Source organism: Ascaphus truei, chromosome 3 (genome assembly GCF_040206685.1).
Source record: "Ascaphus truei isolate aAscTru1 chromosome 3, aAscTru1.hap1, whole genome shotgun sequence".
NCBI lineage: Eukaryota > Metazoa > Chordata > Amphibia > Anura > Ascaphidae > Ascaphus > Ascaphus truei.
In genome coordinates, this window is record NC_134485.1 from 203,599,916 (window position 1) to 203,622,898 (window position 22,983).

Sequence of the window (22,983 nt, forward strand, 5' to 3'; positions counted from 1 at the left end):
ATGCAGTGTGCTATGAGTGTATGCAGTGTGCTGTGCAGTGTGCTGTGCAGTGTGCTGTGTGTGTGTCAGTGTGTGTGCAGTGTGCTGTGAGTTTGTGTGTGTGCAGTGTGCTGTGAGTGTATGCAGTGTGCTGTGAGTGTATGCAGTGTGCAGTGAGTGTGTGCAGTGTGTGTGCAAAAAAAAACTGTGAGTGTGTGCAGTGTGCTGTGAGTGTGTCAGTGTGCTGTGAGTGTGTAGTGTGCTGTGAGTGTGTGCAGTGTGCTGTGAATGTATGCAGTGTGCAGTGAGTGTGTGCAGTGTGTGTGCAAAAAAAAACTTAATGTATGCAGTGTGCTATGAGTGTATGCAGTGTGCTGTGCAGTGTGCTGTGTGTGTGTCAGTGTGTGTGTGTGCGTGTGCAGTGTGCTGTGTGTGTGTGTGCAGTGTGCTGTGAGTGTATGCAGTGTGCTGTGAGTGTATGCAGTGTGCAGTGAGTGTGTGCAGTGTGTGTGCAAAAAAAAACTTTAAAAAAAATTCAATTCAGGGTCCACACTCAAACCGCGTTATAAGCGATCCATGTTATAGCGGATTGCGCTATAACAGGGTTAAGCTGTATAAGGGGGGATGCCCAGTTCATGCCTAAGTCACCCTGAACCTGGTATAGGACTTCAGGGGTGCCCCAGCTATCTGATAAAGCTGCAAGGTTTATTTTGCATAAAAATATAAAGTCAGGTTTTTGCAGTGTGGCGCAAATATGGCTAGTGAGAATAGAGAGTATACATTCTTATTCTATCCCTGACACCAAAAAAAGACTTAGACATTTTTAGCAAGACACAGTATGAAAGTATAGTTTATTAACATATATGTTTTAAAACATATGCTTTGTGCACAGAACTGAGCTGGGATTTCCAGAACTAATGTTCTAACATGCTCTGGGCTGCCAAGTGGTTCCAGGAGGACTGGCAGGACATCTGGGGATGAAAGACCCAGAGGATGTTCAAGGTGTGATAACTATTTGGACAGGAGAGTGTGATTCAATTATCCACATCCTCAGATCAAAGGGATGCAATGTGCCAGTCCATTTGGTCTACCCATACTGGCCGGGTCTCTCACTGTGGGGGGCATGGAGTGAAGCAGGGGCAGAGAGACCATATTTCACCAGCCCCTGGGTGCAGTCAGATGTTTAAGAAACCCCATTTTTGTTACTGGTTTGTGTCAGATTGTTGCTAGGGAAATTCCTCACGCTCCTGATAGGGAGATAGAATTCTGTGAATGGAACTGAGAGGTTTTAAAACCCCTTACACAGCTCAGATTTTGCAGTTCTATAAGTTTTTCTCAATATTTTTAAGTTTTCCATATTCTAAGCAGCAAGTGAATCTCAGCCCTTTGGGGAGATAGGGGGGCTGTGGAACTGCATGGTGGTTTCTAACACTGTTTAGGGTAAGCTTGACGATAAGCCCCTACACCTAGGAAAGTATTGTTTATGTTAAACTCCAGTCCCAAGTAAGTGTGTTTTTGCCTGTATTTTGTGTATCATTGTGTGTTTGTCTATTTTAAGTGAATAAATTACAATTTATTTCATTATCTTGTTTTGCTCAGTGAAATGATCCTGGTATAAAGGTGTAATTGCCTCGTCTCCTGTGACAATAACCCTCTAAACTGTGAGGAAAAAAACTCAAAAGAAGTAGGATACCCTACTAAACCCCTCTAAAGATGCCCTCGAAAGCGCAGGCCAAAAAAAATCATGGCACAGGAGCTAACTAGATTCTTCCAAAAAAGTGCTACGACGGATACGGAAGATAGCGGCGGTCTGCGCAGACGAGCACGAGCACTGATCGAGCCGGATTTAGAGGACGGAGACAGCCCACAGATTACAAAAAAAGAAACTGAGAGAGATATTCAAAGTAGTCCAGTCTTCATTCCAAAATGTGCTGGATAAGGCAGTCACCGACCTGAAAGGTGAAATATCCACTCTAAAATCAAGAACGATAGCCCTAGAAAATAAAATGGAGGATTCATTAGAACCCCACGCAAGTGCTGAGGATGAATTCTCCAAACTCGAAGACGAGGTCCAGAATATGAGGGAAAGCCTAGATGACCTGAAAAATACAAAGAGGAGACAAAATCTCTGAATAAGAAACATACCAGTCAGTCTTAATGGAGGAATTCCAGCCATATCTAAAGAATCTGTTCAAATCAATTGGTTGGTCCTTACAAGGATCTATGATGCAGATGAACATTTCACAACAAGCCCTGAGCCCAAGATTTGCGGATGCAAAAAAAATACATGTGGGCTGCACTACCTATTAGACTAAGGATAGAATAATTAAGGGTTGCAGAAATAGAGATTTTATCACTTTTGAAGACTCAAATGTCCAGATCTTTCAGGATCCCTCCAGGTTGACAATTACGAGGAGGTGAGAATTAAAACCTGTGACAGCCGTTTCGTTTAGCCTGAGTGCATCCAAAGATGGCAGGCCACGATGCGTCTGCCAGAGAACCAGAGGCATGCCTGAAGGTTCTGGGATCTGGGCCGACGAGGTGCACAGCAAGTAGACTCAATGAGAGAAGGGTCCCCTCCTAGTCGGGAACAATGACGAACCTCAAGTGAGAGGGGCTGATCCCATGAGTCCCTGCAACAGGGTGAAGACTGAATATACAGAGATTGACATCTTCCATTTTTATTTTGTTCCAAGTTTTGCTGTTTTTTCTCCTGGCTTAAAGATAATGTGCCTATGACCTGTCTTATTGAGGCCTGAACTCTGGTCACTTTATAGAAAAGGAACAGTGATGACTGGGGGTCCCCCTTGTGATTTCCCAATTTCCAGCGATGGACGTCTACGGCGGATCAGTGGTATTGTATTATGGAGGGGAGATCATCTCGACTCCTGAGTAAAGATAGTCCGAGACAATGTTCTTTGAGTCTGAAGCGGCTCCTGAGAAGGGAGGTTGGACTGGGAAGTCCCAGAGATTCTAGAGGACACTGAATGAGAGCCTGTGGACTAGATGGGCCCCACTACACTTCCCTTACTGAATGGGCCCCCCTCTATTTCAAGGCCGCTAGAGGAGATTGACTTCAAGGATTTCGATATAGATTTAGGTGTTCAGACCCCTATATATTTGGCCCAGGACATGCATCACATAGGTGAATGGATGTGGAGAGGAAGGTATAAGTACAATAATATACATAAAGGGAAGGGATCCCTAGCTAGAGGCCCAGCGAGAGACCATGCAGGATGTAGGGGAAGGTATAGTACGATGACAGAAATGAAAAAAACAATAAAATGCACACCGAATGCAGCTTAATATATATAATAATAATAAATAAAATAATTATTGTGGACAATTTACAACCCAAATAAAGTTGTGAATTAAAAGTGCTCTTTAAAAGTTTAGGGAACACAATCTTGTGTTCCTAAATGTGAAATAAATAAATTAAGATGAAAATAAGATACAAAAAAACTTTAACATCCGTGGAGAGTCTGCAGTGTGTCAGAGTGGATGGCTCAACATCACACAGGGAACATGCAAAAAAGAAAAAACACAGTGCACGACTCTCAAAGTGTAGTAAAGTAATTATATTGTGACAATATTAAAATGCAAATGATTGCACGTACAAGATAAATTAATATTAAAAGCAGGACATGTTTAGGGTACATGTTACCACTCTGGAGATTGATGACTTGCTTCATGAGGATCCCTCAACATACACTCCTTCTGGTCCAGGCAGGAAACTTAACCCCAGTTGCAGCAAGAGTATCCAATCACGTTAGTGTAGCAAAGTCTGTTACATAGTACCCACAGGGTTACAATGAAGACAGCAATGGAGCAAACCTCTCCAACAACGCTAGACCCACTTCAGCTTGGACCCTGTGAGACCTCCACCCTGTTGCGATCGTGGATCAGGGTAATGACGTCACCTCAGTGCGTCACAAATCCGCAGCAGCCAATTCAATAATCAGCAAAACAAACAGGGTCCTGTGAGCAGCATGTAAAAGGTCAAAAGCACAGTGATAGTTGCAGGAGAGCGTCCAGTATACAGCAAAACAATCCTACGCACGTTTCGTACCGAACTAATTCGTAGTTAGTTCCTCATTTGCTGGACCTACAGTGTATAATGGATTTCTAAAGGGGGATCAGATCCCGAGTCAAATGGCAAAAGCATATATAGCTATTATACAAAAGCAGGGGAAAGATACCCCTTGGGGTGTGCTAGCTACTGGCCAATATCTTTGTTGAATTCTGACCTGAAATTGTATAGTAAAATCCTCGCAAACAGGCTAAACTCTAGTGTACCCCACCTAATTCATAATGATCAAGTGGGTTTCATATCAGAGCGGCAAGCTTCAAAAACTCGGAACATAATAAACATAATAGATCAAATAGCTTGTTCCGAGATCAAACCTAAATCTATGATCCTCAGCAAAGATGCCGAAAAGGCTTTTGATAGGATTCAATGGAAGTTCTTGTCAAGGACATTGGAAGAGTTTGGTTTTGGAGGACCATTCCTGCAAGTAGTGCTAGCCCTATATGAGTGTCCCACAGCTACTTTAAAAATCCCATCGGTAGATATGAATCAGATCATAATAAGAAATGGTACCAGACAGGGGTGTCCTCTGCCCCGTTGCTGTTTGCGCTGTCAATAGAGCCATTAGCGTGTGCAATAAGATCTATCCCTGATAGCCAAGGAATCAAAATATGGAACTCTGAATATAAATTGTGTTTTTTCACTGATGATAATATTCTAACTATGGGGAATCCCCTGACATCCCTGCCAAATTTACATTCTGAACTGAGTGAGTTTGGTCTATTGTTGGGTTACAAGGTCAACATGCCCAAATCGGAAGCTTTAAACCTAACCCTGCAGGACCACGAAGTAAAACTTTGAAAACAAAATTTTGATATTATATATTGTATGGAAGGACTCACAGTTGAAATATGTGGGTATAAATTTAACCAAGGACTATCAGTCCTTATTTAAACACAACTACTTAGAGCTAAACAGATCAAAAAGGACCTCCAGACATGGGATTGTTACCAAATTGCTTTGATAGGTCGCATAACATCAGTCAAAATGAACATCCTCCCCAGAATCCTATACTATTTTCAGACACTCCTGGTCGCGGTTCCATTTAAATTTATTAAGGATGTACAGAATTGTACAGTATAATGCAGTTTATATGGAAAAATAAAAAGCCATGAGTGGCCAGGTTGGTTATGTTATCCACTAGAGAGGGGAGGGCTAGCAGCCCCAAATATTAGAAAATATTATTTAGCAACTCTTTCAAAGGCAAACTGTATATTAGAATTCTCTCTCGAAGATCTTTGGACAGGTGGACATAGAAGCCTTAATTAGCGAGCCACTGAGTCTCCAAACTTTATTATGGAAGGATAAAAAATATATTAATAAATCCTAACTGTAAGCGTCAGTTATTAAGTTTACCATAACAATTTGGTGGTTGCTAAATCTAAATGTCAACTAATTAGGAACCCCTCTAAGTTAATACCTTTATTTGACAATCCGAGCTTTGGCCTTGGCTATCACTCCAACTAATTTGATAGCTGGAAGGACAAAGGAATTAAGGATGCCGGAAATACGATATACAATGATGCTGTTATAAAATGTGAGGAATTATGCCTGAAATACGATTTCTCACCCCCATAAAAATTTAGGTTACTGCAAGTTAGACATTTTGTGTGTGGTCTAGCTCGTGGCAGGCCTTTTTCTGACACCTTCTATTTTGAAGATTTATATAGAAAGGGGGTCTACCAAAAAGGTTTAATTTCCAACCTATACAGGGATTTGATCTACAAAAAGGAATTCCAAGATTATAAATACCAAGAACAATGGGCAATAGATCTTCAGGTAGAGATATCCCCAGAGGAATGGGAGGATATATGGGAGAATGCAGCTAAAACCTCAATTTGCACAATCACCAAAGCGAATAGATACAAAATTCCATTCAGATGGTATCTCATCCCATATAGGCTGAAACAAATATTCCCTGCAACCTCTGACCAGTGTTGGAGAGGCTGCTGCATGTTAGGAGATATGGCCCATATCTGGTGGTTCTACCCAGTAGTGGGGAAATTCTGGAGTAACGAGCACTAAATTTCCATTAGTTTCAACTATCCTTATTTTGTCAAAGCCGATTGGGGAGAGAGACCGCAATTCTGGCAAATTGATCAATAATATATTAACGGCAGCTAGGTGCTCAACTGTTGCTGCTGCTTGGAAAAATAATTCTCCCCCGCTCTAGGAATGAAGTGATTGAAAGAATCAATAAGATTCGATTAATTGAAAAACTGACGGCCTGCCTTAAACACACTACGAAAAATGTCTATAAAGTCTGGGAGCCTTGGGATGAAAGATAAGGGTATATACAGTTAGGTCCGTAAATAATTGGACACTGACACAATTTTCATAATTTTGGCTCTGTACGCCACCTCAATGGATTTGAAATGAAACAACCGAAATGCAATAGAAGTGCAGACTTTCAGCTTTAATTCAAGGGGTTGAACAAAAATATCGTATGAAACTTTTAGGAATTGCAACCATTTTCATACACAGTCCCCTTATTTCAGGGGCTCAAATGTAATTGGACAAATTAACACAATCATAAGTACATTTTTCATTTTTAATACTTTGTCGAGAATTCTTTGCAGGCATTGACTGCTTGAAGTCTGGAACGCATGGACATCACCAAACGTTGAGTTTCCTCCTTTGTGATGCTTTGCCAGACCTTTACTGCAGCTGTCTTCAGTTGTTGTTTGTTCGTGGGTCTTTCTGCCTTAAGTTTTGTCTTCAGCACATGAAATGCATGCTCGATCGGGTTGAGATCAGGTGATTGACTCGGCCATTGCAGAATATTCCATTTCTTTGCCTTAAAAAACTCCTGGGTTGCTTTCGCAGTATGTTTTGGGTCATTGTCCATCTGTAAAGTGAAGCGCCGTCCAATCAACTTCGCTGAATTTGGCTGAATCTGAGCAGACAATATATCCCTACACACTTCAGAATTCATCCGGCTGCTTCTGTCTTCTGTCACATCATCAATAAACACTAGTGACCCAGTGCCATTGGAAGCCATGCATGCCCATGCCATCACACTGCCTCCCCTGTGTTTTACAAATGATGTGGTAAACTTCGGATCATGAGCCGTTCCAAGCCTTCTCCATAATTTTTTCTTCCCATCATTCTGGTACAGGTTGATCTTAGTTTCATCTGTCCAAAGAATGCTGTTCCAAAACTGGGCTGACTTTTTTAGATATTGTTTGGCAAAGTCTAATCTGGCCTTCCTATTCTTGAGGTTTATGAATGGTTTGCACCTTGTGGTGAACCCTCTGTATTTGCTCTCGTGAAGTCTTCTCTTTATGGTAAACTTGGATAATGATACGCATACCTCCTGGAGAGTGTTCTTCACTTGGCTGGATGTTGTAAAGGGGTTTTTCTTTCAAATGGAAAGGATCCTACAATCATCCACCACTGTTGTCTTCCGTGGACGTCCATGCCTTTTTGTGTTGCAGAGCCCACAGTGCGTTCTTTTTTTCTCAGAATGTACCAAACTATTGATTTGGCCACTCCTAATGTTCCTGCTATCTCTCTGATGGATTTTCTTTTTTTTGCAGCCTAAGGATGCCCTGTTTCCCTTGCATTGAGAGCTCCTTTGACCGCAAGTTGTGGGTTCACAGCAACAGCTTCCAAATGCGAATGCCATACCTGGAATCAACTCCAGACCTTTTACCTGCTTAATTGATGCTGAAATAACAAAGGAATAGCCCACACCTTTCCATGAAACAGCTTTTGAGTCAATTGTCCAATTACTTTTGGTCCCTTGAAAAAGAGGGGGCTACATATTAAAGAGATGTAATTCCTAAACCCTTCCTCCAATTTGGATGTGAATACCCTCAAATTAAAGCTGATAGACTGCACTTTAAGCCCATATTCATTATTTAACTGCAACTTGAATTTATTTTGGTACACAGCCAAAATAATAAAACTTGTATCAGTGTCCAATTATTTCCGGACCTAACTGTATATATATAAATAGCTTAGCTGAGGAGAACTAGGTCCGAGGGCAGTGGGGGTGTTTGGATATTGCTGTTTCCTTCCCCTATCCTTTCCTCTCCCTAACCCCCCTTTTTGGATTTGTACCTCCCCTGTCTTAAACCGAATAAAAAATATGTTTTAAAATAAAAAATATATTTTGCACGTGCAGGATGTGATTCGATCTGATTACCTTTCCAGTGAGGTGGAGTAAGCAAATTTGACAATAACCTCCCACCCTCATTTAGAAGACCATATGTAAGTGTACCAATACAATATTGAAAGACTTTCATAAAACAAATACTGCTAGATAGGATGTCTATCAGAGATATGTTTAGCAAAGCATCATCCAAAGTATAATGGAGAATTGTACATAAGGTACAATAGTTAAAACAAACAAAAATAACTGCAACACACTTGATTAATGTATTTATACTGCTGATTGTGATGGTTTGACTTCAATTAACCCAAAACCAACCACTGCTTTGTCATTCCCAAAATGAACAGTGCCACTATGGCCAGTTCCGCAACGCACTGTTTATTCAGGGCTTATAACGTGTTATTACCTTACAATCATTTTTCCCTGAGGTTAATGTGTATCCACTAAGTTAATTATATGCAAAAACAGCAGTCATAATACATCTTATTAGCACAGGCCTAAGATTGCATTATTGTAACACAACATTACTGTACATTGCCATCCGAACCATGACATAGGTATTTTACGAGAGAGAGAGAGACAAGTGTACACAGCTGAGATGTGCAATGTATATATAAAATGATTTAAATTAGCGTATTTCTTTGGTATATGAGGTTTATTGTATCACAGGTGTGTCCCAAGGTTCGCTCCACATGCTGTATAAAGAAGTATTTGGGAGGTATATAAGTCAATAAACACTTTACTAAAATAGGATCTCCCTCTGAGATTAGTTCGGATGTTGTTTTTACATATAATTAAATTTGAGGATACGATGTTAACTCAGGGAACATAACATCTGCTACTGTTTTAGTTAACGTCATGTTATGAATCGTGATTTTACTGAGTTTTGTGGATCTGGACATTAGAGGATTTTCTTGCTGAAAACTCATATTTTAAGGTCTGGACATAACTAACGTAATGTTAAGTCCCTGCATTCACCTTAACAGACTTAAGTGGATAGGGGGATTGCCTCTTTTGCATCTCAATAACACCAACAGCCATTATACAATTAACTCTGTGCTCTTTCTGAGAGAAAACATGAATTAATATTATGCTATTACCCTTTGAAGATATGTGGTAAGGAATAATGTGATGCTAAATCACGTTAAACCAGCAATACAGGTTTCATTTATGATTGTTTTTTATTACAGTATTAAAGCAGGGGGTCTCTGGAGCTGAACCCCATTAATTTCAGCTCCAGGGACCTGCTGCTTCTAGAGATACTTACCACTAGGTGCTTCCAGTATCTCTGTGGAGTTCAAATGTCCTGGTCATGCGGGCCAATAGGAAGCCTAGGCTGATGACGTCATGGCTTCCTATTGGCCCACGTGACGCAAGACATTTAAATGGTGCAATTTCATTAGGCACACAGTTCCCTGGCTGCAGATACCGGCACCCCCTACAGAGGTAAGTATCTCTGGAAGCAAGGGGCCCCAGAACTAAAATTAATGTGGTTCAGCTCCGGAGACCCTGTGCTTCAATCTTGTACTAAAAAAAACAGAGCTACTGTATGTACATCTGGCCCCATATATGCCGCATTGCAAGCCTGGCAATGTCATCGAAAGGTTTGAGTCCAGTCTATTTTTTCATACTCTATTCCCAATACATTCTGCCTCATCAATTGAGAACTGAGGTTTGTAAAACCAGAACCGGATTCCAGTCTCATGAGGACATGGAGATAGGTTGTTATACTGTATACATTACAAAAAAAGTTTTCCAAGAAAACAAATAAATAGCAGTGGTGATTGTGAAAAAAAAAAAGCATTTTCTTCTTGGTATGTCACTTCCCTCTAAAAGTGAAATCCTTTAATTGCATTTTAGTAACAAAACAGGACATATAGGTAATTGCCCTCTATGTATTCCTTTCAATAGCATCCAAATGCTGGCATATGTTCTAGTGCTTAATTATTGCCTTTTGTATAATTTTCAGACATTTAATAAATATATTTGTTAAAAGTCAAAATATAAATTAATGGTTGAGAAATGTTCCCACTGCTACTAAAGTACAAGCCTTAATTAGCACACTGCTGTGAGCTTAAAGATCTAAGCACTCAGGGTTAAGATGATGAATACATTATGATACCTGTTTAAATACTAAGACGATTTACATGCAAAAATAGTAAGGAACAAGGTTTATCTAAGTAGAATATCATGGTATATATGATTTATATATATACATCTTGCAATTAGAGCACACTGGAAAATCACTCTCTCATTTGTTTAAATTAAATTAAGTGGTACCTAATTTTACCTATAGGAACCCCCCAGATTCTGTATGTAAGTATCTCGATTTCTCCCAACCTAAAAGTGTAAGATGGGGGTGGAAGCTGATGACGGAAGCTGAGGGAATATGCTGTGTATTCAATGAGATGCTATAGTGAACTTGTAGTGTGTTCATTTTCTATTGTGTACAAATGTGGCATGTGTTTTTCCCCATTAAAATAGTGCCAATTGTGGCATTATCATATCAAAACCCCTGTTAAAATCAATTAATTATAATTGGAAAAATGATAATGATTCAGGGCCTCTCTCACTTCAGTATTTCTAGGGCACATTAAGCCACAATAATGATTGAAGAAACTAGGCTCTAGTCTAGTGGGTTATTTCTGACTTGCGTGACATTGAAGTTTAAGTCCATTCTGTGGATGAGTGATCCCACCAGCCAGTGAAACTTTACCATGACAGAGATTGCATAGTCCTGAATTATAAATAACAACTGCATAACTAAACAGCCTATGTTTACAATTCTACCTGAATTTGTTTATGGACAGCTGAGACTCAGTCAGGCCAATAAAACTGAAGTTGACCAAGCATGAGTACTTTTTCTTTGCATCCATTAAATACACCAGGTCAGAGGTGGCGTCAACCTCTGTGACCCACAGAGCATATTCATATGTAGTCATATGTAATAAGCTTCGTGTAGTATATTTGGCAGAATTGCAGCCTGACACAAATTGTGTAATCTTAAATACATATCTCCCATGGTAACTCAGCAAAATAAATCTCCTACCTGTCTGTATCCCTTCTGGAATCTCTTCTTTCCCAGCTGTTGGCAAAGGTTGAGGTCATTTTCCCTGTCTGATCCATAGTTATGGTTAAGCTTGTTCTTCTGTGGTCTATAAGAGAGTCCATTGGTGAGAACATTCCGTTTCTTCTTACTAAGTGGTGTCTGTTGCTTCTCTATGCGCTCATCTGGCATCAAGACCTCATCCTTCTGCAGAGAGAATATTGCAACATTAGAAAACACTCTCCATGTCCACCAATCAGAAACATTAACTTCTGTCAATAACAATACTCAATGCAGATCTCTTTATACAGTATCCATGAGAAGCAATATCAGATTTGAAATGTTAATATCAAAACTATCAGTTCTTTAAAAATCATCACCAGAAGGTTCACTGTGCATTCACTGTGAAGTGTTTTTGTAGTGGGTTTTTTTTTTTGGTAATTGGGTAGCAGACAAAAAGCAATTTCTATAACAAATATTACATTTGCTTTTAGAATAGGAATTATGTTTATTAATGAACCATACAGATGCAGCCACCAGTTTTAGAACTGGGAAATTCTGGGCAGTCTCACAGTAAATGCCTATACATGCCTCAACTTTTCTGTGAGATTCTTAATGGCCCATCAGATTAACACAGCAGGGGTCCCTGTCGTCCCATTCAGTTTGAATGGGACTGCAGGGACCCCCCTCTGTGTTAATCCGATGGGCCATTAAGAATCTCACAGAAATGTTGAGGCAATGTTGAGGCATTTACTGTGAGACTGCCCCAGAATCTCCCAGAATTTCCAAGGTAAGTGTTATAATACTGGTGGCTGCATCTGTATTTGCTTCTTTCGAAATAAATGTCTTGCCTCGTAGGCAGTGCAAAGATTAATGTACAATTCCCGGCCAAAACCTACCGTAAAAATCACCAACAAATATGTCTGGAATACTACATTATACATTTTTGGGGGTAATAATGTATGTAGAGATCATATAAAAGATACAATAACAAATCGTTTTTATTTCAATTTGGTTTAAGCAATAAGCTACTTACAAACTTAATGGGACAATATTAGGTCAGTTACTGATGTATGAGGTATTGATAAAAGGGAGCAAAACATAATGTTCCCAATGTATAGATGTCTAGTAAGGTCTTCAATATATTGACCAGTATCCATTGGTGATCTCACCATTAATAAAAAAAAACACAAAATTGAGCTGGAAAAAGTGCATTGAAGACCCACCAAATAGGTAAAGGGAATTCAAGGTATGATCTATGAGGAAAGATTATCCAAACGAAGGTTGTTTACAGCAGGGGTGGCCAACTCCAGTCCTCATGGGTCACCAACATCTCAGGTTTTCAGGATATCCCTGCTCCAGTCAATGACTGAGTCACTGATTGAGCCACCTGTGCTGAAGCAGGGATATCCTGAACCCCTGACCTGTTTGTGGCTCTTGAGGACGGGAGCTGTCCACCCCTGGTTTACAGGTACATTAGAAAGAGAAACCAAAGAGAGGATATGATTACCATTTTATAATATATCAGAGGTCAATGCAAGGGCATTTCAAAGAAGGACCGTACAGCTGACATATAGTCATTTTTCAAGTAGCAAAGGAAAATGTTCTATAAAGTGAAGACATGAACTTTACTAACTTTATTGACTGTGATGGAAACTATGGTAGATACACCACATTCTCCCTATTGACTCACTAGCAACGAGGTCGTCTCGATCTTCCTTAGCACGTGGAAATTGAATACAAATTGCTTCTGTAAAGACATGTCAGCTCTAACTGATTTTCTTTAAATTTCACTGACCAAAAGTAGGTGTCATTGATTTTTAATCTCAGATTTAAATGGCATCTTACTGAGGATGCATTTGTTGGCACAGAAAACCCAGATCTCAGTGATTTTCGTTCTTGGAGGTTGAGATCTCTGCCTAAACGGTGACATTCCTAGTTATAACAAATCAGCTGTTGTATCCCAAAGTTCCCCTGAATCAGATACAGTTTAAAAATGTACTAAACCAACCCGTCAAGTAGTGGAATTTATTATTTTTTTTTTAACAAGGAAACTCTCTCAGTAAATGTTGATTCTCTGGTAATACTAAATACATATTGACCAAAACATGTGGTAAATGCCTCAGTGTGTAGCTAAGCCTCAAGGTAATATAGTTCAATAAAACAATTTGTGTATGAATTGTCTATATCTAATACACTGGTCCTTCTTCCCTAGGCACATAATTACACCAATTACAAAGGGCTAAAACTTCGGGTATATCTTATCATCAGAAATTAACATGTGATAAAAAAAATGTGTGAATCATAGCTCCTTATTCTAAAAAGTGCAACTTGATAGAATAAGGGCCATAGTGTGAACAGCTTATGTTTGGCATAACAATGTTTAGTAAATATGGCCCTCTGCCTGGGCAAGCTTCGGCTCAATACACAATGGCACCAAACAACTCTACAGATGCTGCACATGAATTTCATTGTTGCCCCAGATAACACAACATATCACATTATAAAACACACAATATCCAAGAGCTTCTGTAGGATTCAGTAGCAGTGTTGGTGCAGAATGTCACAACATAGCATAGAGAAACCACCAGAGAGAAGAGTTAATCCCACTAAATCTGTATGTCTGATGATGTCTGAATTTTCAAAAAAGGTTATGACTTACTCATATTATATTCTTTGAAAATACATCACTATCATTGGTTGATCTTGTTCCTAGAAGGTACTGTACTTTTTTGAGTCCCATCTTAGATAGCCAATGCACAGCATTCCAAGCCACAGCAATAAGGGAATTACCAAGGAATTCTAAAACACAAAATAACTACACCTATGCAACCAATACTCGTAATGAAGAGATGAGAAACCAATGGCCCACCGAACATATGGCCTTCTGCTTTATAATGCTGTGTAAAATGTATATTATTACTTTTCCTGCTTCGTCATTTAATTGTATTTTTCTCATAATATTTGAGAACTCCCTAATCAAAGTAATAAACACATCCGTGTTTTGAATCTTGTAATAGTATTTTTTAGTAATCTTATTAACATTGATTGATATTTTAATTTGGAACACCAAAATCCGTCCTTGGCGTTTTTCTTCCCGTGGCTCCATCTCTCAACACAACATTATTTTGATCTCCGTTAATATAAACTCTTGCTACATTTGGGCTTGACATTGTCACGGTAGACCGGGTCTTTTAACCCCATTTATATTTAAGGAATCAGTCACAGGGCAAAACAAGGCAGTGAAATAAAATGAGTTTTATTTTGGATAAGACCTTGGAAACACACAAGAATACAAAATACAAAAATATACACACTTACGGGGGTCTGGGGAATGAGATCTACCTTTCTTGGGTGCAAAGACCCAATTCAAATGGGTTTCCCCTGTCTGCTTCTCTGCTTCAGGATATCAGAGTGCTGAACACACAGCAGCCACTCTGACATGTATCTTCAGCTGGTCACAGTCCAACTCCACACTCCTTCCCAGAGTGTCTCGTGATCACAGTCCAACTCCACACTCCTTCCCAGAGTGTCTCCTTCCCAGAGTGTCCAGGTCAGTGATCCCGCCGCAGCACAGGGCCCCCTCGCAGGACCAGCCCTCCACCTCCCCCGCCGCAGACCACAGGGCCTTCTCGCAGGATCAAAAGTACAGGGTCCCCCCACCGCAGCACAGGGCCGCCTCGCAGGACCGCCCCCCTCCCCACCCGCCGATGTATTGGGGGCGTTGGGGTATTTTGTTGTGTGTATTGGGGGGATGGGGTATTTTTTTTATATGTATTGGGGGGGTTGGGGTGTTTTTTTTATATGTATTGAGAGGGGGTTGGGGTGTATATATATATATATATATATATATATATATATATATATATATATATATATATATATATATATAAAAACACACACACATTCCCAATAAGATATGTGTATATATATATAGTTATATATAGTTATATGTATTGGGTAGGTGGTTTTTTTGTATGCAGTTGGGGGGGTTGTATATATTTGAGGGGGTGGGGATTTTTTTAAATGTATTTGGGGGTGGGAAGTTTTTTACATTGGGGTGGGAAATTTTTTGGTATATATCTTGTGGGGGGAATTATGTGGGAGGGAGGGAATGAGTGAGCTTGGGGTAATTGACGGAGGGAGAGGAGAGCGGGGGTGAGTGAGAAAAGAGGGTGTTAGGCTGTGTCCATAGAGCCTCAGCCCGCGCTCCTCCGCGCTGATGCTGAGGCTCGCCTTCCCGGTCAGCAGCGATCCCACTGGCAGGCGAGCAGGCGGAGCAGTGACCGATGTCACGGCGCCGTGATGTTGACGCTGCTTTGCTGTGATTGGTGGTTTTCAGCCGACAGCGCGCTGAAAAACCGCATTGGCTGTCGGCTGAAAAACACAACTCGTCAACACGCCTGCAGATGCTCGCGTGAGTCCCCTCTCAAGACATCCTCATTGAGGATGCCGGGGCTCAGCGTGAAGCGTCCGCACAGCTCAGCGCTGCTTGTCCTTCCATGGACGCAGCCTAAGAGTGAGAAGCAGGGGAATGAAATACATGGGGAGGGCGCTCGTGAGGGGTAAAATATGGGAGGGGGGCGGCATTCAATACCACCGACACGGGGTGGGGGGGCCCTGCTTAAAATGTTTGTCCCGGGCCCCACGGTTTCTGTTGGCGGCCCTGGTTCCCTGTACCCAGATACTCAGAGTGTATTTAAATATACTTTAATATAATGTAATGTGCTTAAACATTCGGAACCGATGTATAAACAGGCAGCCCCTGCAAACCCATAGGTGTCGGTATGTCTGCTGGACATCAGAGTTCAAAGCAGTCAGAGTCCCAGTGATGTGAGTGGCATTTGGACAGCGGGGAAGGTTGAGTAGTAGGTCCGGAGATCAATGGCAGTCCTCCAGGATGCCACTTGTTCTGCCAGACCTATTTGAGCCTGCCCAGCGGGTGGCATTGGGATGGCTGGGGGGGTATGTGGCAGGCTTGTGCATGCCCCTTAATTGTTTCGAATTTCCCGCTGACCCGACTTTTCTAGCAAGCTCGGCTCCGATTGGTTGCTTGGCAATGTTCCCACGTACTGATTGGTTGTCCGCTCTGTTTCTATTTTATGAATGAATCAGAGAATACTATAAGAAGTCCTGAGCCACTCAGATGGTGTGTTCCCCTTAAGTCTGAGCTGAAAGAGCGTGGGGGGGTTTCAAAGATGCTTTGTTTGTAATAGCAAAGCAACTGGCTTTGATTTCAAGCCTGAAAAGCCTGACCACCAAAGGCTGAGGCCCCAGTACCTCCGCTGCACGCGCGCCCGCGAGACTGGCGTGCGTGCAGCTGATTCTCCGGTCTGCAGTGAGCTGCAGGAAGAGAGACAGGGGGGAAGGCGTGGTGGGGGAGTGACGGGGGCGCGGCCATGACGTCACCCGGCAGGTTCGCCCTCATTGGCTGAACCGCCAGGGGGCGTGGCTTAGCGCTCCGTCGCGAGTCCTGCTCTCAATTCTATTGAGAGCAGGAGCAACTCTCGCCACAGCGCTGCGGCCCCCCCTCACAGTGGGCCCGGCGCCATTGAGTGGAGGGCTCTCGTCCCTGCAGCATCTGCCACAGCAGGCACTGCATTAGCCAGCAGGGACCAGGCCTAAGTCCCATCTTTTGCGCCCATGTTCTCAGAAATTAACGTAGCGTTCGCGGTTGGGATTTTATGCCGATTTGAGTTCCAGGAGATTCCAGGCTAAGTCCCGGTAAGGGTAAAACTCTCCCAAAGAGTTCCCTGCACCTAGGAAAGTCTAGTTTTCAACTTCAGCCCCAAAGTGTATCTTTTCGTCTGTATTTTGTGTGTCATCGAATTTATGCCAAATAAATTACAATTTATTTCTCAACCTGGTTTTGCTCAATGCAATGATCCCAGTAAAAAGGTGTAAATAACCTGGTCTTCTGTGACAGCGACACTTTATACATAGCCTCCTTCCAGGCTTTTGCAAAGCCATGGAAATTAATGGAAAGTTTGCTAGCATTAAACAAGGCAAAAAATGTGAAGCAAGGTTTTATGACTTTCTGAATTTTTTAAGGATTTTTTTTTTACCACCATGCAGGTTTTTAACCAGTTTAATAGCTGAACTGGTACAACTTTGATCAACCTATATGTCTCATGAAGTTATGTAATCTTTCAGGTTTACCTTTGTTCATCCATGGATAGCAGTGCACTCTGTTCTAATAATTGTATATGTAAGTTGCATGCAGTGTCTCCAGCAGATTTCCCGGGGCCAAGGACTAGTTTCGACCGATACCCCTTTCCCCTGTGGGGTCAGTGGCCTTGAATGCCACCCCGTTCACACCTGTATTTCTTTCCCCCCTCTGTCTCTGACTCTTCCTCCTCACTTCCTCGCTCACTCTACCCCCTCCTCTCTTATCCCTCACTCCTCTTACTCTCCCCCTCCACTATCACTCAATTATCACTCTCCCCCTCTCACACTCCTTTCCCCCTCCTCCCCTTGGCCCCGCACCCGTACATACATAATTCCCCCACCCCCAATAATTACTCCCCCACAATAATTAACCCCCATAACACCCCCAAATAGACACCGCTACACCTCGCCAAACACAGACACTACTACCCCACAAATACAGACACCACTACACCTCCCCAAATACAGACACCACTACACCTCCCAAAATACAGACACCACTACAACTCCGCAAATACAGACACCACTACAGCCCCCTCCCCCCAGATACAGACACCACTAGTCCCAGATACAATTACTATTATTACCCCCCAAATACAATTTCCACTTACCTCTGGTTAACACTGACTCCACCTAGCCCCAGCTCTCCCCAGCTGCTGCCTGCCTCTTCCCATGCCAGGCATGCCTGTCTCTCCCGTCGGTAGCTCCGGAACCTGGGCCCAACTTCTGGGCATGCCCAGCTTCTGGTGTGCACCAACGGGAGAGAGTGACCTGACATGGGAAGAGGCGGGCAGCAGCTCGGAAGAGCTGGGGGCAACCAGAGGCCCTGCTGCTGGATGCAGAAGTTGGGCCTGCCCTCTGGCCGAGCCCAACTTTCAGTGCCAGCCGGCTTGGCCCCCACAGCCTAAGGGTGTGGATCACTTTTCCTGCCTCTCCCCCCTGTCGGCAACCCTGGTTGTATCAAATATACATTTACAGTTCTGATTATGCAACACAGTGGAATGCTGTTGCCATACATGTGTAAAATAAATTATTCAATTAACACAATTGACACAGATCTTTTTCGCAGTTCAGATATGTTTCTTGGAGGCTAGAAACTATTTCAAATAAGATTACAGACATAAAAGGCTTCTTGGAAGTCACATAAGATATATTGCTAAATGTAGATTTTTATATGACCCCTGCTTTTTTGCAGCACATACAGTGTGTTGTACTGTATGCACTTTACCTATTTGGATCTATCTTTCCAACTTGATGAACAAGTATACAGGCCATCAATAAAAGCAAAAGGTTATGTGTAAAAAAGGTTTTTCTATTCACTTTATTTTAGCTATTTTACATTGTATTATAATGTTCTTTTGAAATATTGTCTCCATTTCTAACACAATTAGAGTACAGTGAGACCTGAACCACAAAGTCTTAAATGTTTAAAATGCATTTATTTTCTAATGCTGAGGTTCACCACATTGAAAAAAAAATGTGTAGGGGACACTTGAGTGTGAAACTCTCTTTACACTGACAGTCCTGGCTTTCATTGGGACCAAACAATGCCATTCTGATATCCCAAGTAAGGCCGGCCTTAGAAATCACACAACATAAATGCTGGAAGCAGAAATGGCTGAATACATTAGACAGTATAGTTTTGGTCAGAAGGCAGATTTCAGAACTAAACCAAGGGGCTTGAGAAACAAGAATTGAAAGGAGTTGTCAGATTAGATCAGCAGGGCTGCCGGCGACGAGTAATTCTGAGCGCATTTTGACAGGGAAATAGTTCTTGATTTAAACCAAAGGTGGTGGAGATGCTGTATTATTCCCTTTCATATGAATATTTAACAATATGTTCAGCTCATTTTTCTACAACACCTTCTAGACTGATTTAAAAGCACATTACAATGACAAACATTAAAGAAAGGCATAGTGTATAGTTGGGTATAATGAATCAGCCCAGTAACATTTGCTGCACAATTCAAAATATGCTAAATAACAGTTCCAATACACCCAAAACAAACACCGCTGAATATACAATATATATTCCCTTTGAATAAGAGCCTGCCAGACTTGTTATTTTACTTGTCTGCTGCTCTTGTGGCTTTATTGTGTTGTAATTCCGATTCATGTCACATACTTTCCATATATGTATCCTGATAAGAAATGTTACTGCTCTGATTTAACCCCTTCACAATGATAAGAATATAAAACAATGCACAATATAATGTTTTGCATTGCAATATGTTAGAATCTCTTCATACATGGAAGGATTTCAATAAACTACTTTGTACAGCCACGTTTTATTTCCTTGAAGAGAAATCTCAAGTTGTCAGTCTGAAGGCCTACGGTTGATGGTTGAGTTTATTTAACAGCATGCACTCATTCTGAAAACAAAATCAATACGGATATGATTATGGAACAATAAGAGGATTAAGGACAAGATTTATCACAAAATTACACAGAATTACATATGCTCTAACACTTTTTGAAATACTGTCAATACTCTGAACTCAATATATGCTTTCTATTTTCTCTTTAGAAGCTAGGAAAATAAGTTGATGCAGAAAAACACAAACATCAATATTAGATGCTATCAGCAAATGCTACATAGTTAGATTTGATCTGTGTGGTCAGAATGGCACAGCGTGTGATCAGCAAGAAAAGTACAAACAAACTGTATCTAATTCTGCCATCCAACTCTTCATCTCCACGGCATGATTTTATAGCTGATGTACTTCAAAATAGAAGCGACCAGAATAATATGTCTTTAAGGCAATAACCCTCAATAATACATTTTGTTTTAATAATGCCTGAAGATAGTTTTCTTTTGGAGCAGGGGAGATTGCTATTACTAAGGTTATTTAACATCCATGAACAGTTTTCGTCATGGAGTCTGTAGAAGGCATAGATAATTATGTATTATGTTTGCATCATATCCTAGTCATTTATGATGTAATGCTAGTAAAATCTGCTGTCATCCTTAATCAGAAAACACTGTACAAAACAAAATACAATGTTAGAAAGTAATTAATATAAATACCACTAAGGGCCTTGTTTTATATTGTCCAAAGTGTCAGTTTGGGCCGAACAGCTGTTTTGGATTATACAGAATTACCCCTAGGAGAGTTCTATAGAAAATTCTGAAGAACATTCTATTTATGCTGCTGTCAAGTGTTCAAACTGTTTCTACATTACACAGATGGAATCAGCATTTCCCTGGCATTGATACTATGCTCTATTGGCTTTGATGCTAATCCAAAATGGCAGCTGTTTTGTCAAGAGGGCAAAGACCAGGTTATACATGTTCAACTGGGCTAGCCAAATATGAGGTTGACAATGCCCTGCTGTACTCACAACGTCTTTTTTTTTTTGTTGTTGATGGGTTTGGTGCAAAGTATACTGCAATGACAGCTGTTATGAATAAAGGCACACATCTACTTAGCTAAAATTATGTTAACCATCCAAAGGCAGATGGAGTAAGTACACAAAACAGCACAAAGACATCATTTGTGAGGTATACTTCTCTGTAAATCTTAATACTGAATAATTCAAAGGGGATTTAACATCAACATACATAAAAGTTTGTAGTGACACTGTGCCAATTTCTGGTTCAAGCTATATCATGCTCTACAGAACAAGACTGTTGTTTAAGTGTGTTATATCTGGCGTAGATTGCCAAACAACCTGCCAGATCTTTTGATGCAGAAAACGTGACACACTGAAGGACATCATTTGATACATCTCATGACTATTTCATGTAACTCATCCCTACCTATCGACATTCCCAAAATTATACGCTAATGCAAACTAATGCATATGGGGAAAAAATTGGGCAAAGTACATTGATACAAGGCTCCTATCAGTTGAAAAAATGGAAGTAACATTGCATCAATTTTGCTCCAAAATTGACACAATACATAGTCCCATAATACTTATAAGTTAAATATGTTGTGTTCATTATTGGATCAATATGAAACATTGTTCATAAATGCCGTTGAGACTGAACTTTTGAGCCTGCAAATTGGTTGGAATATAGAATCATGCATTTTAACATCTGTTATCAATCATTATGTTTGTCTGGAAAGATAGAAGGAAGACATTCCGTGTACAGAGCCACAGACAGCAAGCTTAATAAAATTCAGGATATTCATCATCATACATTTCTTCAACCCTGACATTTTAAACTCTTAGCAATCATTTATGCCCCATGTGTGCTGCCTTTTACTGTAGCTCTTACACAGGGTTAGACTGGACTTGCACATTGGGGAAATATCAGGTGGGTCCCAGCATTGAGTGGTACACAGCAGCGTAAGTACAGGTGTTTCCAGACGGGGCAATGGCCCACACTCCTCCCATTTAGGCTTCACTAGCAGGAGTTGAGCTGCTTGCATCCTCCTACCAGCAACATTTAATTAAGTTATTTTTAAATAATGTATAATTTCCTCCATACCCTACCAAAGCTGTCGGCGAAGGATGCAGAGGCAGCCGTCAGTGACTCCTCTCCCTGTAAGGTCCGCGGAGGAAGGGACATGTAGTGTGTCTGTGCCCGTGAGGAAGTGAGAGATCTTCACGAAATGCGTAGGGTGATCCAGCGACTCTGTGTTGATTGTGGAAATCTCTGGCGGCCATCTGGGTGGTGATGTCACCACTAAGGGGAGGCGCTGAGGTACAGGAGATTGGAGAAGGGAGCACAGAGAGTGCAGGCAGCTCAGACTCCAGAGTGAGACACATGGTTGGATCCTAGAGGTCCACGAGGTGGTTCTTGCTATACATGATCAAGTTTTTTGTGTCTACTGCAGTAACCACAAATGTGAGTGCAAGTGCTTATCACTTTTATCTTTGTTCTATTTTTGTGGAATAAATCGTACATACTATGAGAGTTGTCTCCATGTGATCTTCTATTTTCAGTTGAAGTGGATTTACAGAAGGTTGGGGATATCTCTCTAAAGAAAGCAGCACCAGGACTTCTCTTATATCTATGATTGTTCCCTTCTGTGACTGGACATTTTTAATGTGATTATATATATAAATAAGCAACACGATACCGTTTGGAAACGAAATCAGCAGGCAGCACTCCAGAATTGAACAAACAAGTTTATTGAAAAAATAAACACATTGTTTATTTTTTCAATACACCTGTTTGTTCAATTCTGGAGTGCTGCCTGCTAATTTCATTTCCAAACGGTATCGTATTGCTTATTCTTCATTATAGGATCTCCACCCACACCAGTGATTATTTTTACGGAGTGCTTTTTGTTCTTTTTCTATGTATATATATATATATATATATATATATAATCCACAAGAGGCTAGTCAGCACACTGTAATGAAGCAAAAAAGCAAATGCTAGTCCCATAGAGAAACACACAGCATACAAACCAATCCAAGGACCAGTAAAGAGACAGCAAACTGCACGGGGTTAATCCAAAAAAACTGTATTCAAAACATAGACACACGTAAGTCAACGTTTCGGTCCCACATGGAGACGTGTGTCTATGTTTTGAATAGTTTTTTTGGATTAACCCCGTGCAGTTTGCTGTCTCTTTACTGGTCCTTGGATTGGTTTGTATGCTATATATATAAATAGATATATTTCAT

The 22,983-nt window shown here is 41.0% G+C and overlaps 1 protein-coding gene across 4 annotated transcripts in view; it reads right to left on the bottom strand.

Annotated features, from left to right (window-relative positions):
* The window catches only part of AUTS2 (activator of transcription and developmental regulator AUTS2), a 1,404,533-nt gene that overhangs the window by 1,058,235 nt on the left and 323,315 nt on the right, over positions 1 to 22,983 (bottom strand). For all 4 annotated transcript variants that reach the window (XM_075589952.1, XM_075589953.1, XM_075589951.1 and 1 more), the window contains exon 2: positions 11,233 to 11,436. In XM_075589952.1, the coding sequence (XP_075446067.1) occupies positions 11,233 to 11,436 (204 nt within the window). The remainder of the gene's footprint in view (positions 1 to 11,232; positions 11,437 to 22,983) is intronic.